At 39.3% G+C, this 19,203-nt stretch overlaps 2 protein-coding genes across 2 annotated transcripts; one reads left to right on the top strand and one right to left on the bottom strand.

Moving 5' to 3' along the window:
• The first annotated feature begins 68 nt into the window (after positions 1 to 68).
• On the top strand, positions 69 to 2,660 carry znf511 (zinc finger protein 511). The gene is made up of 6 exons (XM_051125222.1): positions 69 to 418; positions 619 to 692; positions 1,093 to 1,294; positions 1,916 to 2,040; positions 2,204 to 2,383; positions 2,491 to 2,660. Exons 1-6 carry the CDS (start codon positions 107 to 109, stop codon positions 2,555 to 2,557), a joined length of 960 nt encoding a protein of 319 aa, XP_050981179.1. The 5' UTR covers positions 69 to 106; the 3' UTR covers positions 2,558 to 2,660.
• A 710-nt stretch (positions 2,661 to 3,370) lies between these two features.
• msx3 (muscle segment homeobox 3) lies at positions 3,371 to 6,053 on the bottom strand. The gene is made up of 2 exons (XM_051125221.1): positions 5,519 to 6,053; positions 3,371 to 4,985 (listed from the first exon to the last, which is right to left on the bottom strand). Exons 1-2 carry the CDS (start codon positions 5,925 to 5,927, stop codon positions 4,570 to 4,572), a joined length of 825 nt encoding a protein of 274 aa, XP_050981178.1. The 5' UTR covers positions 5,928 to 6,053; the 3' UTR covers positions 3,371 to 4,569.
• Between the last annotated feature and the right edge of the window lie 13,150 nt (positions 6,054 to 19,203).

Genomic DNA, 19,203 nt, shown 5'->3' with positions numbered 1-19,203 from the left:
GTAGTGTAAGCACTGGCTATCAGACTTATATAACGGGCTGTAAAACAAACACCCTTTTTCATTATATCAAACTTCGTTTGCATCAAAATAAAATGACAAGCTTCTCATGCAGCTTGCGTGCCCTCAAGTGGCTTTTAGTTTGAGGGCTTTTATTTTGACACGGAATCGCAAGGCGGGTTGTACATGGAGTATGTTGACAGAATGCTACAACGTGAATATAATGTTGCAAGCTGAATTGACTGAACTGTTGGGGTCTGTAGCACCAAAGATTCTTGCAGAAAAGATACCAGTAATTGAAAGTAGGGAATCAGAGCGGCATGGTTTACAACAAAAAGAAAGTGGGGATGAAAATGCTGTTTCACCCTTTGGATTCAGACCTCAACGACTTCGATTTGCTGTAGAAGATGAATATTTTGAGGTGTGTATTGTTCGAATGGATCGACAGAAAGGTTTATTGCACTTCAGAAATGTGCCTTCGCTCTGCTAATATAGTAGCAATTGCCTGTTTATCTTTCAATGTGTTACTTAAGAGTGACGAAGTTAGAAACTACATGACTCTAATGACATGCTGATGGGACATTTACCAATATCCCGATTTCTTAATGTGTAATTCGACAGGATGGCGACATACACAGGCACATGTACCTACAGGACGTCGTGACGGCTATTGCAGATGATGAACATCCTCCGACGTGAGTAATGTCGTTTCAACATGACTATTGCTATGTAATTAGGCAAATTATGAATTAACTAATTATTCATGATCCTAAGATAAATGAACAGATCCAGTTGAGAACATTAGTCTTTTTTGTATGTGTTAAAGATTTTAAAACTAACTAGCTATTTATTTTAATCAGCTGGATGTGTTTCATTATGTAACTTGATAGATTACTCCATGTATTATATGCGTACATTTTAGTAATATTATTGAGTAATATGTCATTGTATCTGATGAGGTCAGGTTTACTTGGGAATCTCCACCTTAAGTTTACTGATGAGTGATGATGTCACTTGGATGAGTGGTGAAACATTTGGGCAACATCCTCTTGACTTGATACCAATGTGCCACTAATATCTCAAACCTCTTCCCAGTATCTCTGAGTTCAGATGTCACATTGCGGGATGCAGGCAGTTATTTGACACACTGGAAGGGTATGAACACCACTACAATTCATTACATCGAAATGTATGTTCCAACTGCAAATGCTCTTTTCCATCAAACCGACTGCTGGAGATACACATCTTGGAGTGGCATGACTCTCTCTTCCAGGTCATGGCGGAAAAACAATGCATGGTAATATTATTGTGTAGTGGGTGATGCATATGTTGTTGTGTGAAGTTGTGTGGTCATTTCAAGTTCTGCTATATGCATACTAGATTTAGTTTCATTTACCACAGTTTGATTAAGTTGATAAGGATATGAGTGTCGCTGCAGGCAGTATTATATGAATTCTTTGGGTATATGCATGCCAGAACAGCGGCTGTAAAAACTATTGGACAATACAACAAAAACAGTTTTTCGTAGTGCATACTAACCACATATACTTTTGGTGCTTTTATATTGCTCTCTCACTGAGAATACCACTTAAAATCAGTTTGATCTCAGTTGGTTAATCTATACTCTTCTGTGCAAATGTATAGTTATTAAATGATTTTAAGTAGCGATATGGTGCCACCTGCTGGTTTCAACAGCAAGTTGTGTTAAATGCAGTGCGTGTTTCAGTGGCTTGAAACATTGAAACACTGATTTTAAAGGCACAGAAATACCAGTTGTAAAAGAATATATGAATACAGGTTCTCATATAATCCATGTTTAAACCAGCAATTTTTTCTTCATTTTTTCAGCTTTGACTTTTTTTTTTTTTTTTTATAAAAACTGTGTTTTTGCTGATTGTGTATTAATATTGATTTTCAGTATGAGTGCTTGGTTGAGGGATGTGGACTAAAATTCAAAACAAGCAAAGAGAGGAAAGATCATCTTATCAGAACACATAGCTATCCAGCAGACTTCAGATTTGACAAAGCAAAGAAGAGCGGCAGGTTTGATATTAACACTAATGTAAATTGTGGACAGTTTTAGATTATATAAATTTTATCCATTCATTTTAATTTTTCACCTAAAGAGCCTTGTAGAATTACATTTCGGCTTTTTTAAATCACTTTAGAGTTTTTTTTTCAATCATAATCTCATGCAAATCAACAGAATACGAGAAAAAAAGACCCAACAGCAGAAAGATGCACATATGGAAGTTTCTGAAACAGCAACTGTTCAACAAGAAAGCGAGTCGATGGACTTCTCCTTGACCCCAGAGCCAGAAAGCGTGAAGACTGTAGAAACAAAACCAATGCAGACAGCTAATCTAAAGCCAAGATACTCATACAAGTGGGTAGATTCATGGTCATGGATTTATATAAATGCTTGATTATGCTTCGTTACCCTGTGGACTCAGTGATCAGAACTATTTGTGTTGATTATTATCTTTCCTCCAGAGTTCCATCATCCATTTGTTTCGGTCAAGGCTCAGTCAGAGGCTTCAGAGGAAGAAGGAAGAAGTAGGCCAAAGCTTTTTTTACCATGTTAGCTTGGTAAAGCATTTGTCTGTCCTGAGCAGTATTTTTGTAATAAAATTTGTGAAATCTCTAAAAAGATGTCTTGTCTCTTTATATGTCTGAGATTAATAATTAAAAATGAGATTATTAAAGTTTTAAAGCCGAATGTCAAGGAAAATATCTTAAAGTGTTTACAAAATATTTAAAAAATATGTATTATCTATTATAATAAATGTAAGCCTGTCAAGATATAAAGTTGTTTCACTATAGGTTTCAGACACAAATGCATGCGTGTAATGATGGCGTGTGAAACTCGCGCAAGAACTAATAAAAACTTAAGACGCGTTGTAACTAATGTGTTCTCCAGTGAGTTTCACGGGGATTTGGATTTTGTAACACTATAAAGAGCGTGAAGGTTATCTGAAGGGCTCCTGTCTGAAATATACTTCAGGATCCTTCATTTTTTGATTTTGAGAGTTAAAAAAATCTTATTTTTATTAAATAACGTTTTATTTGCTTGTTATTGTAATATTTTTATTTCTTAGTGTTTTTTTTTTTGTTTGTTTTTTTGTTTTTTAGAATTAGTAGCATATTTGTGTCTCTTGGAAGTTATTGTTGCACATTTAGCGCTGATTATTAGTCGGTCTCTTTAATTTTATAGAATAAACAGTTACAAATCTCAAAAGCGAGTTGCGTAGCGCATCGTTTTATACTTTTTATTTGGGTTTATGTTTGAGATGAAAAGAAAAAAAAATCTGGATAATTACTGAAATAAAAGTTTGTTTTTAAATTTATAAATAATGACATTGTACACATCAGCCTCTGTGAGATTTATTTTTTAATGCAAAAGATTATTTTTCTAATTTGTATATACATATAAAATATACAATAATTTACAGAAGATAAATGTAAACACAGTGTATAAATATCAGCAATCCTATTTGTAATTTATTCAAAAGGGGAATGCAAAATCTGTAATATATACGTGTATTTACAATAATAAAAATCTAGACATTAATCTTACAACCTAGCAAACTAGCATACATGTAGTCTACTGAAGGGATTATGGCTAAACAGGCGAAAAATCAATAAACACAGGCCAAAAATCCGGCATGTAAAAACGTTTGGGAGGAAAAGTTTAGTAAAATTATGGTATAATGGACGATGCTGGTTTTCTCTGCATATAGTTCCTCTTTAATAAAGTCCAAGAGAATAGCAAGCCACGTATTTCAACCTAAAACCGGGTAGCCCGTCAAATTAATGAAAAACAAAAAAAGATGTAGAGGTATAGCGGACCTATTGGCAGTGTACATTTCGCAAATTGTATCTATCTGGGTACAATCTTTGTAATATGCTACAAAATATTTGGTTTGCGTGAAAATACACGTGTTTGTTTTAAAAAGGCTCACATCGACTATCCATTTAGGCTCGAGTTTGGCAGCCTATAGCCAAGTAATGGAAAGTAGCAATGTCACATAGAACTGAAATCAGTTTTTTAATTTTTACTGCAAGATTCTGCTGTCAGTCGCAACAAGCTCTTTAAAAACCTTAGTAATAATTCAAAGGTCATTTCTTGAATCTAAGAGCTTTGTTGGAATGGCGCAGACCATGTACATACATTTTAGAGCACACTAGGTGTTTTCTCGTGCATCACGCATCAACAAGTGATGCTGATCTAGACACTTGCCAAATCGGCTGTGCCCTCAGAAATAATCTCTTGGAAATTATTTTCTCTGAGACTAAGACAATTAGCCACATTGCGTGTTATCAGTATACTTATATCTGTATACACATAAAGTAGGCCCTATTCCGTATTCAGGGACAATTCATTGCACTTTTAAAGCCAATTTGGGGACTCTAACTTTTGGAATAAACTGTGTAGATCACAAGAATAGAATTTCTTCTAAATTGGTGTAGAGTTCATTAAACAAAACATATTTGCTATTGTTTCACTCGTCTTCTGACTGGCAGAACCGCAGCAGCTATATAGACGGTGAATTGAAGGACGTGCTCACTTGGTTAAGACAAATAATACATTCCGTAGGTCACTGGGCCTCCGAAAAGTCCTGGGACTGGTAACGCAGGTCTAGGAAAGGAACTGGACGGTCCGTAGAGGGGTGGAGAACCAACGTGTGTTCCGAGTGGGAACGGAAAGGCGAACGCAGGTAATAATGGCTTGGTTGCAAGTTTCAGTTTCTCTAGTTCGGCTTCTTGTAGTCTTTTTGCCTTCGCTCGCCTGTTTTGAAACCAGATTTTAACTTGAGTCTCTGTGAGGTTGAGTGAATTGGAAAACTCCGCTCTCTCTGCAATAGAAAGATATTGTTTTTGACGAAATTTTCTCTCCAAAGCGAGCAGCTGCGAGGTGGTGAACGGGGTCCGCGGTTTTCGGTTGTTCTTATGTTTTCTGAGGGTACACGGAGGTGGACTTGAGTGCCCTGCGAACAACAAAACATTGAACAGATTAACTTGATTGATTATATTACAATTCTATTACATTGCGTTGATAGTTAATTTTTTTCTTCCGAGGCTACGCGTTTATTTTCAGCATTATGAGGAGCATATGCATTAAATGCGCAATCAGGTTGTTCTTAAAATGTCTACATACAGATATGGAAATATAGCCTGTTTTTAATTTACACTGATCCACTAAACTGTTTTAATTAAACTGGAATGCGTTTTTGGCAACTTTTTGCAAACTTTTCTTTGCAGAACTTGGTCAGTTACTCTACCCTTGGCTGACATCAGACTCCTTCTCTACACGCATCACATTCTTCTAAATTTACATAAGCGACAATAATCCCGTTTAAAATCTAAATAAGCTTGATTAAACATACTAAACATATTAATCGATTTTCCTAGTATTTATTAGTGCGTTTCACTACAGCCTATGTAAAACATGCATGTTTATAATTGTCATGCGTCATCGTGCCACATTATTGACAAGTTTCCCTGCTGAGCCAGCACTCACTTGGCGGGGAAGTGTACGAGGGTGTCTGAAACCAGCCGGACTGTCCCTTGTCATTTAGTTCTTCCATATCTCCTCTCTTGCAGTCGGATAGGTTGGAGACGCTCTCCACTGGGATCTTTCTATCTGCGTAAAGAGCCATGGGCGAGAGCCTCAGCCGCTCATCTCCACCGGATGTCGGAGATGTAATACCAGATTCAGATGACGTGTATAAAGTCCGTGTGCTCGTTCTGTCTGATATTAAAGATTCCACACTGAACGGAAGACTCAGCGCCTTGCCTTTACATCCTTTGACAGTCGCTTTATCGTTGGTTTGAGCCTCCTCTTTGTCCGCGCTTTTGCGTTCCTGTAGTTTTCCTTCTTGGGAGAGTGGCCCTTGAAAAGAATTCATCATGGATGATAGAGGGGCCATACAATAAGAATATGTGAGTCGTCCTGAATTTTACTCGTCCACAACCTTTCCCTTCTGCCGTCGCGCGTTTGCGACGCTTGCCTCACTCTCCTAGCGGAGCGCACTCGCAGCTATAAACTTCCAAAAGTTCGCTTTTTTCCCTGCCGCCCTCCAATCGGCTTGACATTTCACCCACATGACTTTCCGCGTGCTTGTCCTGATTGGTCAAACCAGTTTCTTTGAGACGTCACAATGATTTTGAAAGAAATGTTGCATGGTTAATCATACTTGTCTTGCAGAGGTGGTTTATTGATTGCTCTGGGGGCTCCAGTCTTGGAGGCAAGGAGCCATTTGAGAAGTTTTGTTGCAATTAACCAGAGGGGATGTCTGTATAGCGGGCCTCCGTACTCATTAACTGAACTCTTATTGAAAACATACAGCGAAACAAACCACTTCCTTGGCCTCTTCGTCCACGATTTCTGGGAGTTTTCTTTATAAAAACGCTGTGTAGTGGAGATAGCGGAAAAGGTTTTTATAACACACTTGGGATATAATTTTGAGGGGTTTTATTGAATGTGCACCCAAGCTAAAATGAAGGCCGCTGATAGTTGAATTTTTTTATTTTATTTTTTCAAGATAAAGTGTTTAGTGCATTTTTAAGTTGCTTGCACAGTCTGTTTTAAATAACAGAACCCTGGGTTCAATGGAAAAAACAGGCTCAACTTTTTTTTTTTTTTTTTCCCGTAAAACTGTGACGGGACAAAATGATGTGACTGAATTGAGGATGATTTTGTCACGCTGCATTACAACAATTTAAAGCTTGTCTTGGCCCTTTAAGACTGCAGAAAGCCTCTATTGAGGCGCAACTGGCAACCCCTCACCGTAAGTCAAAGCATTTCATAACGCAGACAAGCCCTGTTTTGGAAGGCGCCAGTCTCGGCAAGATCAAAAAGGAAGCTACCTCAGGGAGAATATGCAACAGTTAACTCCACTTAACCAATTGTCCTCGAAGAGTTTAATGTCAAGGCAATAGCCAGAGGGCAATCAGTTCCCACAGACAGCGCGCACCACTCAGTTAACTGTTGCCTCACTACATGTCTGCTTTTAAGAAGGTTTGGACTTGATCATTTTTATTATCGGAGGCTGTTTACTTTTTTAAGATTTCTGTTAAAATATAAAAGGGGAAGTAAGGCAGTAGGCCATCATCCTGGTGAAGTTTCTACCCTACCTTTAAAACGGATTTAGGTCTTTGTGCCAACAAGGCAAATTAACTAAAATAAGTATAACACGTTTTTATTTAATATTTAAGTAATTGTTAAGCACTTAGTTTTAAAACTATACTATAAAAATGGGCTACGTTCAGGTTTTTAAATTTATGACAGTGGAATGTCTTTGGTTTTATGACTATAGCGATCTCCTTACGGATTTTGACATTAGTTTGATCAGTCTCTAAGTAGAATTACAATTTAGCTATGACCTAAAAAAAAAAGAAGGCTAGTAGCTGAAAACAGTTAGAAACTTACTACGTTAATTTGTGTTTTCACCTCGACTGTTGACCCGCTACATTAGGTCAGCTGTTATTAGTCAGATGTGTAATTCAAGAATCCATTTTAGAAGCATATGATTCATCGGTCAAAACTGCGGTTTGGCAGTGACACTGACTCAAACCAGTAATGCTGTCTGTTTGATATTTTAAAATTAATGTTGGTGCAGTCTAATAAATATTGCATTGTTTACTAATATTTGTTAGACAGTTTGTTAAGAATAAAGCCAAATGCCTTTCTATCTGTTAACAGGTCTTGCATGTTGTTGTGGACTTCCTGCTTTATGTCTTTGAATCCAACAACACCGGTGAGAAAAAAGTGGACCGCTTTTTCTGCTGATCCACAGTGCCTGCTCTCAGTAAGGCGGTATTTCAGCGAAATCCTTGGTGAATGTAATTGCTAGGCCCATGTAACCTCCTCCCATGAGAATACCACTCCAAGTGTTCTTCAAAACCAGTGCACATATTGAAACATTTACTAAGGAAGTGGTTCTCTGATTTATTACAAAGCAAAATACTGTAAGTAGTGTAGTGTGTCTATGTGCTACTCATTACCCCAAAATGGCAGAAACTGACAGGGTTAAGATGAGAAAGAGCCCAAAGAACTTTTATATATATATATATATATATATATATAAAGAGTAAGAGTAGATATTAGCTCTGTACTGAAATATAACTGGAATATTTTCATATCTGATATGGAGAATCTCAAAATCAACAGTCTTAAAGAAACAGCATTGCATCCCACCTTTAAAGTGAGTTTTTTGTATATTTAGCTTTCTATCTACTGCTAAATTAATTCAGTAGAGTTGCCACAGAATAAATCAAATGTTCTTGGCATTTATTCGTGGCATCAGTGTATGTATGTATGTTAATATATATATATGAACACATATAAGACGAATATATGATTTTCCTGGTGCTACCAGGATTCAAGCCAGGCTTAAGTTACTGTACAGAGTTCCACAATGTCCTCATTATTTGTTAACAAACCACGCTTTTCATATTTCTAAAGCCAATGTCAAAGTTGATATGTTAAAAGACCACATTAAGATTTCTATCTGAGGACATCGCCGTTGCGTTTTGCTCCTATATAGCTATTAAGTAATTTCCTTTGCCGTCATCTCAGGACATTATTTCATCTCTGGGGAATTCAATGTCATGCGTAACTTTCCTCCAGTCTCCCTTGACTCTCAACCTTTTTTATTGAATAATTAATTTTTCCTGTTACTCTTCTTGAGGTTAGTATAATTACTTGAAATGTAAACACACAATGTTATTCTTTGGGAATCCCTCATGACTTGACTATTGCTCTGCCAATGAAACAATTGCTCTTAAGCAGTACAATACTGTTTATGTTAGTCCTCTGTGCATGAGTTCAAAGTTTTGCAAAGATCTGATTCTTGATGGAATGTTTGTCTATGTCCAAGGGGGGTTACATAGATTTCTCATGCATCCTTAGCTTTGATTCTCATGTTTAAAAAAATAAAGCCAAGCAGAATCGTATGCTGATTGCTGAGAGACTTTTGTGGTTGGAAAATGCATCTTTTCAAAGGGAAAATTGTTGGGAAAAGTTGTGTCAGTTATAGAGTGATACTTTTCTGTTTGCTCCTAGTTCACTGGACGTAAGCAAACGCAAGTGTCCGAAACAGAAAAACTTGCATAGTTAAATAAATATTACAGATTTACATAACACTACAAGTTTTTTAATGCCAATTTAGACTAATGTTTCAGAATCGTGCCAATATCTTGTATGATGCAACTGTATTTGTACACAAATGTGTGATGCATAGTTGAAGTTCTAGTTAAATTGACATTAATAGCTCAAGACGTTTCATACCCTCTCCAGCCGTGCCGACATGCTGTACGTCGAGCCAATCACAGATGTGCGATTATGCCGTAGTACAGAGAGGCGACCCCCTCCTCACACACATGGCCTTTATGGAGTTTAAGGTCACAGACCTATCTCATCTGTGTGGTTTTACAGCTCTATTTTGTGATCTCATCCTAGCATGTTAGTGTCTTTCTGATCTGTGCCTCGTTTCTCTTTGGACCATGAAAACCTTTGAGAAAGCAATACTTCTAAGCATATAAAATCTCAGACTGTCATCTTCACAGATTTCCATCTTCGTAACCAAGTCTATGCGTTTCTGTAGTCTCCGCTAAAATGGGCCGTCTACAAACATTAAATCTTGCGGCATATCCGTACAGATTGTATTGGCATCATGTTATGATAATCATAGGCTTTTAGACGATCAAAGAAAATCCTTGCAGAGGTTTCAAAGGGCGCAAGTAACCATTTTAAATGAGATCAGTGTTTTCGAATACTCTGAGGCACAGAACTTGAACTTTTGGCTTCAAGGTTTTTGTTTTTTTAATCAGATCTTGTTCGGTGGATAATACTTTGGCTTGTCAAGATCAATTTACATACGCACATTACAGTAGTCCAATTTCGAGCGTTTTCATCTTAGTATCAAGCGGTGTCTTAGTGGGGTGCAGGCTCTCCATGGTCGTCCTTAAATTTGGCTGCTTTTCAGCCTTTTGTGCATATTAGGTTCTCGCCCAAGATTTAAATTTTGATAATTATTATTTTATTTTTCCATTCCCTATGTCCATATCATTTAGTGGTAGGAGGTTATTGCTTGCAAATGATTTGAGCCCCTCAAATCAACATAATTATGTAGGAAAATATTCCGAAGAGTATATATCTATCCTATTATCGTCCACATTTTTATACATATACCTTTATGGAAAAAAATCCCCCTTGAAGTGTAATCTCACTATGTTTGGCTTTAGGCTTCCAAAGTGGTGCCCTGTTTCAGAGATTTCCGTCTTTGACTCCAGAAGACATTTCTGTCACAGCGTGGAGGCAAGTAAACTATGTCAGAAGTCATTATAGACCTTGAAAGCAGATCAGTCCTTCAAGGTCGCCATGGAGTAGGATGGACATTTTCACAGTGTGACTGAAAGTTGGCCGATCCAGGGCAAAGACTCAAAACCTTAGAAGCTTCAATGCGAACGAGTATGTTAAATAGAGCAACTGTGCTAATTGTACCTCTTTAAAAATGTTTAATGTCTGCAGTGAGTATGTTTTTAAGTAACTCTTGTTGTGTTGCCAGGGTGATCCCAACAGTGAGAATCAAGTTTTGTAGACCATTCATTTGCTTAAATGCTAAAGAGCACTTTGAAAAGTCAACCCAAGATGAAGCTGTTGCCACAAGGGACATTATGTCTGTTAACTGACCGCTCGCATAAAAATCCAGCAAGTGGCATCAAGCTCCAACAGGATTACATCTGAGCATTGTTCCTGGGTTTTATAGAGACAATTGGAACCTTAAACCCTTGTCAGAGGCACAATGGGACGCAGTTATAGCCCTCTGTGAAATGGTGGCCAAGATGAAGTGTTGATGTGACAGAAGTAGGCAGAGCGCAACGGCTGTATCCCACTGAGGGAAAATTAAAACTATCATTTACATCTCACAATCATGACTTTGCCAAGTCTGGGGAGAATTACCTCCTGGATAATGATTATTGCTGTATCAGTGACAGCAAACAAGAGCAGCAATTGAATCTCAGGCCTCCAAAAAGTGTTATGTAAATGTTAACAAAACTTATATCGCTCTACACGGAGGTGTCTGTTACGGGTTCGTTTTGTTCTTGTCTCTTTCCTATTTCTAGTCTTTTAAGATAAGTCTATCCAATTAGTTTTTCCAATACTCATTAAAGGAGTAGTTCACTTACAGAACAAAACTTCTTTACCAATAATGTACTCACCCCGTGGTCATCCAAGATGTTCATGTCTTCCTTTCTTCAGATGTAAAAAAGTTATGTTTTTTGAGGAAAATATTTCAGGAATTATCTCCATGTAGTGGACATAAATAGTATGCGAGTTTGAATGTCGAAAATGCAGTTTCAGTGCAGCTTCAAAGGGCTCTAAATGATCCCAGCCAAGGAAGAAAGGTCTTATCTAGCGAAACGGTCATTTTCTTAAAAAAACAAAAAAAAATTATATACTTTTAAACCTCAAATGCTCATCTTGTCTAGCTCTGCGATGCGCATGTGTACTCTGAGCATCAGTACAGTTAGGGTAGGTCAGAAAACTCCCATCTCATTTTCTCCTCCAACTTCAAAATTGTCCTACATCGCTGTTTTACTTTGTTTTTGTAAAGGGCGTTTGACCTTATTTGCATGTTCACTTTGTAAACACTGGGCTGGTACTTCTGCAGCGATATAGGGTGATTTTAAAGTTGGAGGAGAAAATGAGATGGGAGTTTTTCTATATTCCCTAACTGTATTGACCCGGATTACACATGTGCATGGCAGAGCTAGACAAGCTGAGCATTTGAGGTTAAAAAGTATCTAAAATTTTATTTGTTTTAGAAAAAGTCCAATCGATTCGCTAGATAAGACCCTTATTCCGTGGCTGTGATTGTTTGGAGCTTTTTAAAGCTGCATTTAAACTGCATTTTGGACGTTCAAACTCATGGGCAACCCCCAGAAGTCCACTACATGGAGAGAAATCCTGAAATGTTTTCCTCAAAAAATATAATTTCTTTACGACTGAAGAAAGAAAGACATGAACATCTTGGATGACAATGGGATGAGTGCATTATCTGTACATTTTTGTTCTGGAACTGAACTACTCCTTTAATGATCTTTTGAAGTGCTCTTTTACCAACTTAATGCACATGTCTGTTTTTTTGTGACACGTAAGCTTTAAAATGCATTCAGACTACAGGTTGTCATCTGTGGATAGTGGTAGCTTGTTTAAACAGAGCAAAACTTAGAAAAAGCAGTTATTTCTAGCATTTCTTCACTTTCTGACCAGCAATCTCATTCCATCTTTTTGAACTAGAACCCAATGGGTTGTTGCGAGTGAAACCGGTGGAGGTCAGGCCTCATAAATGCTTAACTACCCCGAAAGGGAAACTGCCTTGGCAAGTTGGGCTTGTGTTTATGTCCTTGCGCATAGGGTTTCCTTAAGATTTTTTACTCTGCCCAGAGGGGGCACTTAAAACAGAGGCCTCGGGTGACACGGATAAGTAGAAAGTATCTTGACCTTTTATTTGACTTAACAAGAGCTTGACCTGACCCAATCAGTTTAGGCTAACATCATGGCCCCAATCCTAAAACCATTTGACTTCCCCACAGAAAAATCTTGCCTGCTTTAGCTCAACTGTCGCACTTATGTTTTGGAACAATTATAAGGGTAAGCCGCCCATGAACTGCTGAGCATCCCAGCTGAGAGATTGAACCCACCACAGAGCCATGAACCTACTAATGCAGCCCGGTCATTTCTGTAATTTTTATACTAACTGATACACATCATTTTGTATGCATAGATTTGAAATGATTTGTGGGTATGGAGTGTTTTGTGCAGTAAAAGTGCATATCAGATATGTACAGTATGTACAATAAAAACACATGGTATTTTATGGAAAATAACGCAAATGCCAACCCTAGTCTGAAACTTAACCAAAACATAATTTAAACAGCATAACCAAATGAATGACTCTCTTGGGGACAGTATTTAGCTGTTTTACTGCTTGTTAGCTGGCTAACTTTACAAGCTACAAAAGCACAAAGGGAAAAGAAAGAAGAGGAAATGAAAATATTCAGTGGTCAGCAATGAAAATGGACACATACGGTGTGTTACATAATGTTTTTAAAGAAATACGTGTTTTTCTTGTATAGAAATGATGTTTTAAATGAGAGACAATATGAGTTTGTATATGAATAATTCAGACTTTTTTATGAAGTGAGGGATTCTATCATCAATTATTCACCATCATTTTGTTTCTACCACTGTATGGCTTTCAGAATTTTTCTGAAACAGGATATGTCCCCCCAAAAAGTCTTCTTTGTGTTTGACAGAAGATAGAACATCACACAGGTTTGGAACAACACAAGGGTAAGTGAATGATGACAGAATTTTAATTTTTGGATGAACTGTCCCTTTTAATGAGAGGATATTGTTGTGTGCAAGTAGATTTTGTGAAAATGAGATGAGGTTTTGCAGTGTCATTTTCATGTCAGGTCCATTTATAAAGCATGCTGTGAGGGAATTGCCTAAATGTTCAAGTTTATTAAGTTTAATTGCATGCCCTGACAGACTAAGCATATTTTTTCATTTACCGGCATTTACAGTCACTTTCTCCTTTTCTCCTCAGCTCCAGTGGAAATGTAATATCCATTACACTAAAAAGCAAATAACACTTAAGGTGCACCACAAAGATGACGGCGGACAATTGAGGCGATTTTTCTGGACTTTAGCTGTGCATTCAAGCCAAGATTTTTGAGGGAAAGCAAAGGACAATGAGCGTGGTCACATGGTTTTGACTGTTGGGATGAGAAACTAATTGTGGCCATTTTGTGGTTAAGTGAGGAACCGAAGAATGTGACCACACGTTCGAATGCTCCATCGGCTCTCGCTCCGTCCGCAAAATCTCTCTGTATGAATCAATGAGTTAGGCTTTCACAGAAGTGTGAATTATCCCTTTTGGTTCCTCAGCCCAACTTTGATTGAGGCCTGACAGAAACTCAGCACTTAATGTTCCTCAGAGCACATTTCCCTCAGTAGAAATGTAGTGTTGCATCAAAAGGGGCTGTTCCTGTGCAGACCTTACTTGTCAACCACTCCGAAAGCATTTGTCTGTATGTCATTGTTGCTTCTGTGTATTTAATGACCTGTTGAATCATTTATAATTAGAAGCTGAGAGTTCACAGACAAGAAAGGAAGTCCTAGTCAGCATCATTACCACTTGACTTGTAAAGAAACCCAGAAAGCAAACTGTTTTCAAGTCCTCCAAACAAAGATCAAAACTAAACAAGAGCCATCTATCAAGAGCACTTTTTAACACGAGATTGATTTAACTGCTAACACTTATTAAGCACTTGAGCCCGAGAGAGCGTTTCAAGCAGGGAGATTTCAGAGGCTGGGGAATGCAGGCACCTCACAGTGAGGCTCTTTAACAGGTACTCACATGATTTAAAGGGTTTACCGCGATTACGAGTGAGACAGGGCCTGAACAAATAAGTCAGGCTGATTGTCCTGAGATTACAATTTCCAAGTCCTCCCATGAAACCCAGAACAAAGGGGAGGGAGGAGAGCAAAGAGGCCCTCTGAATAAACAAGCCTTAAATTCTCACTGCATCTGAGCCGTGCCACATTTATGAACACTTCAAGCCCCAGCGCTCTCATCCGTGCCGTACGCGCAGAGAGATTCCTGGTGGTGACCGTAAAAACATAGAAATGAGAGCAAAATGTTTATTTTACACTTAGCGGAGGCTTGTGTTTTCATGTTGCCTCTTTTGAAATGCAGACTGTGGGTTGGAGGGGTGGAAAGAGAGGGAGGGGGTTGCGGGAGGATGAAAGCTTTGTTGTGCTTGGGTTTAATGAGCTGGAAAATACAATTGCACTTTTCTGACTGTGAAAATTGCTTTGAGGGCATCATAAATTAGCTGCTGGGAGATACTTCAATTGACAATGCTTTGTGTGATTCCTGCACATGGCTCTCTATGTGTCAGGCGGCGCCTTCAGAGGGATTCAGCCGAAAGAACGCGAGGGGATCCGGGACCTCAGTGCCCGGACAGTCAACTGCTTTTGATCCCTTGAAGTCTTTCAAGATGCGATTTTCCAAAGCGCTCTACAGTGGAAGTCTTGTTAAACCTCATGTTGTGTTTGTACGGAGACCGTGTTTGGTAAAGTTATGTTCCAGCTGCATTTGTATCTTTAAATGGAAATTCCGTCATTTGTTTACTCACCCCTCTTGAAAAGAAGATGCTTTGAGCTGTTTCTGTCCGTGCAACGGAAACGGCACTTCTCAAAATATCTTCTTTTGGAAGTCAACACAAGTTTGGAGTGGTACGAAGTGACCTTTTTGGGTGCGCTGTCCCTTTAAGAGCAACTCCAAAAGATAGTGTTCCGAACAATAAAAGATGGAACCTCACATAAAACCGAGGCTTGTGGTCGAATGTTCTCAGTCATGGTCCATATTCTTCCACGCAGCGCATTTCTGGGGCCTCGACCACAGCACAGTAGAGCCGTCCATCGCCTGCGGGCCTGCATATCTCTGCATTCTAATGCGTTGGTCCCGCTGGGTTTTTAACTTTTGCTCTGTGTAATTGATGGCTTCCACACTCCGGCTGAGTTCCTCGCCCCTCTCCCTGGCGATTGTTGGTATATTTCTGCGGTTCGGGCTCTCAGGTCGGTTATTGTTCTCCCAAATAGAAGTGCAAGAGGGGGCTGGGGGAGTTGGGAAGAAGTGCCCCCCTGATATTTAGTCAACTCCGAAGGGCACTTTTCATTCTGCCTTTGCAAGCTTGGCACATGCCTTCTGTTACTAAGTGGCTTTGCATTGAAAGACTCCACAGCTTCTATTCTTCGGCCCACTGGGTGCCCAGACTTACAGCTCTGGCAGCTGCTGGGCCCTCCAAAAGGCTCTATAGAGCGCTCTCTGCAGGTGTGCTCTCCTGCCAGAGCAATTTCCAATCAAAGGCCCTTTTCAGCCCACTCAATGGGAAGCTGACTTCGTATGTGCCACTGCTCGAGAGCAGCATTCACAATGGACGCCTTCTCTAAACAACATTGCTCATATGGAGCACTGCCACTCGGCCTTTTTCTCTCCGGTTTTTCTGTCTGCGATCAGAGCCAGCGGCTGGCGCGGGTTGCCTTTTTCGGGATAGAAGACGGGCAGCTTTTTCCCCCTGCAATTATCAAACGAGTTGTTACACATTACTCATAAGGTGTGGCTCTCCCCTCCTCTCCCTCTCAAAGGCCTCCTCTGTTTTTCTGAAGAAACTGCTGGCAAGCTGAGACATCTATTCATTTGGCTACTTGAGTGTAATTGCCCAGCTCTTTGAAGCCTGTGAGAGGCGAGTGATTTCGCCCCTGCCCTTGGGCGACGGTGGCGACATCTCCGGCGACCTCTGCGAGCCCCTGCGGTCGGCGGAACACCTCCGCCAGGGCAGCCACCATACAGAGCGGGAATAATGCTGCCCAGGCTGCTCAATTTCTCCTCCTTTTCATCTCTCCCTTTGAAACTTTTATTAACAACAGCTTTCACACTCATATCAAGAGGCTTAAGTAGACAAGGGAGCCGGACTCCCCGATGCTGACGGCCGAGAGTCACCACTGCATGACTTTCCTTCACGTCGGCGAGCTCCGGAGCGGGGGCCCGCATTGAGAAAACACAGACTTCTCAGTTCACACCAGTGTGCCTGCTCCCCCCTCCGCCTTCGTGTTTTGCGTGTCATCCGTGATGTCAAAGGAAAGCGCCGTTAGTTGTTTTTGACATAAAGTATATCTCAATCACGTGTCTTCTCTCTGAACTGGTTTCATGGAGTCTCTGTGGACTCTTTGTCCCTTGTAGATCAAAGACAGCTCGAGTTTTCGGCCGTTTTGAAAAACCACCCGTTGTATTAGACCGGTGCGTGTCTCGGTGTGACAAATAGCAGTGATAAAAAAGCAGTTGAGAAGCTTTGCATGTGCCAAGAACAAAAAGCTAGGATGGGACAGCCTTAGCATAGACAGCCTGGAATGCTTTGAAACATCTGAGTGCCTGAACTAATTAAGTTTGGTAAGTAGATGTTATCAGTTCTGGTCTAATTTCACTAAGTACTTTCGGAGGGTTTTCTTGAATCAACTCCACTTCGTGTTATTGCCTGCCCAGGGCTGTTTACTTTTCTCTTAATTACATTCACAATTCGATAGGGTGAATTACTACTCCATTTACTAGTTACCTTGGAATTTTAGACACACAGTTTAAGGTGATGGAAGGCAAATGGAATTACATGTGCTTTAACTTGCGTTACAACATAACACTACTACCTGAATCAACAGGAATCAACGAGCCCCCTTAAAAAAAATGCATAGATGGCTTTATCCATTCATCCAGTATGCATGAAAGAAAGAAACAGTAGAAAATCCAGTTCTGCTCAGCATCCCAAATGACACAATTGTGTTATATAATTCTATTTATTTATTTTGTATTCACAAAAAATGTGTTGCTACATTTCAGATTCATGTCAAAGTCCTGCCACGGTTCTCACATTTTCCATTGCACATGTTAAATGTAGAATATTTCTTTGCTAATATATTCTGTATTTTAGGGGGAAAATTTTGACTTCTGTGTCTACTTTTATATTACTCCAAGTTCTGTACTGCGAACCTTCAGAGCTTGTTATTCTCCACTCCGTAGAAGTCCTAAATGATAAAGTTGGAGAGCAGGTAGATACCAAACATGCAGACCAGACTTTCTCCACTGGGCCCTTTGAATGCTTCAACATGTATGATGTCACCATCCAAACACACTTTGTCTTTTTCTGCCTGTCTGAAAAAGGAAACAAATGAAATCTCTCCCACAGCTCAAAGCCAGGCATAATGCAATGCAAAAAATGTATCTATCATGTGGCAAACAGATCTGGTCGTTGGACTAATTCAGTGTCGTTGTAAACAAGTTCTAAAAAATCTGCTTGCTTAGGCTGAGAAGGTGAAATACCTTCTTAGTGTGATATTTAAGATCTAAGTTTGCTGGCAGGGTGTACTTTACACCACTGCCTGAAGACATTGTGTCCTGTCTCATGCAGAGAAAGAGAGAAAAAAGAACACAGGGCTATTATGGGTTTGATCTGGCTCCACAAGGCTCTGATGATAGTCTCAGGAGGGTTAGAAGGTCAAGAGATGCTTTCATAGTAGCGTGGATAAAACTAAGCCCCGGGAGACGACAGATTGATGAGACTAAATGATATCACAGACTTTGTGCAAAGTATTAAACAAAAATACTTGTAATGAAATACCGAGAGGCAAGATGTCTACAAGTCGCCGTCGGATGGACAGCAATAAAACCAAACAGGGTTATGAATATTGCATGCTACTTGTATTATTTGCTTTGAGGTTTTTAAGAGAGACGCATTTCCTGTAGCCAAGTCAGCTGGTAACAATTTCAAGACATATTAAAGCAAGTCTTTGCCAAAGAACTTCCCTTTGGGATACTTCGGGAGGCTACGTAAACCAATAATGCAATTATAATCCAGTTTAGTAAGAATCACCAAGTTCTGCATTATTTATATGAGGCACAGTATAAAAAGAGCCCAAGCTTCCCTGTTGACTTTTAGTGGCTTGTTTTATTTTAATACACACCAGTAAACTGCACATCTTCTCACTGCCAACTATGGGGTGCTAGACTGTCTTTCAGAAGAAACTTGATCTTTCACAACATCGTAGTTTAAATGCAGAAAGTGCCGGACTGAATGGATAAAGCGAGCAACATTAAAGTAACACTCTTTAATATTTAGCACACAGCATGCATTATATTTCTATATTTTTATAGCTTCACTGGCATCTGTTTAGTAAGAGAATGTGGGTCTTTGCCATGTAGAATGCAAAGGAATGTTTGCGGACAGTGAAAACTTGGGCAATATTCAGCATAAAATACAGTTTAGTGCAAACGTCTGTTATTTGGCTTCAGTTTCATCTGAGTGGGTATGTGAGAGCTGTACAGCATAGTGTTCACATGGGGCATTCGTTATCTTAACAAGCACCATATTTGACCCTGGTTGTATGTTTTTCTCTGTATGTCATGTCCTATTACTGACTCAAATGGCCTTAATGTTCTTTTGGTGCAGCCTTTGAAGAAACACCAGATAAGCAGAAGCAAGTTATGGATTGTATGTGGGCCTGCCGTTTCATCTTTTATCAGCTGTCAGTTTCATTAGGCAGTAATCTTTAATAACATTTTCATTCATTATCACAAA

The sequence above is a fragment of the Labeo rohita genome, chromosome 13, assembly GCF_022985175.1.
Source record: "Labeo rohita strain BAU-BD-2019 chromosome 13, IGBB_LRoh.1.0, whole genome shotgun sequence".
Lineage (NCBI taxonomy): Eukaryota > Metazoa > Chordata > Actinopteri > Cypriniformes > Cyprinidae > Labeo > Labeo rohita.
Note: the sequence above shows the minus strand (reverse complement) of the source record. Positions and strands in the feature narration are given on the sequence as shown.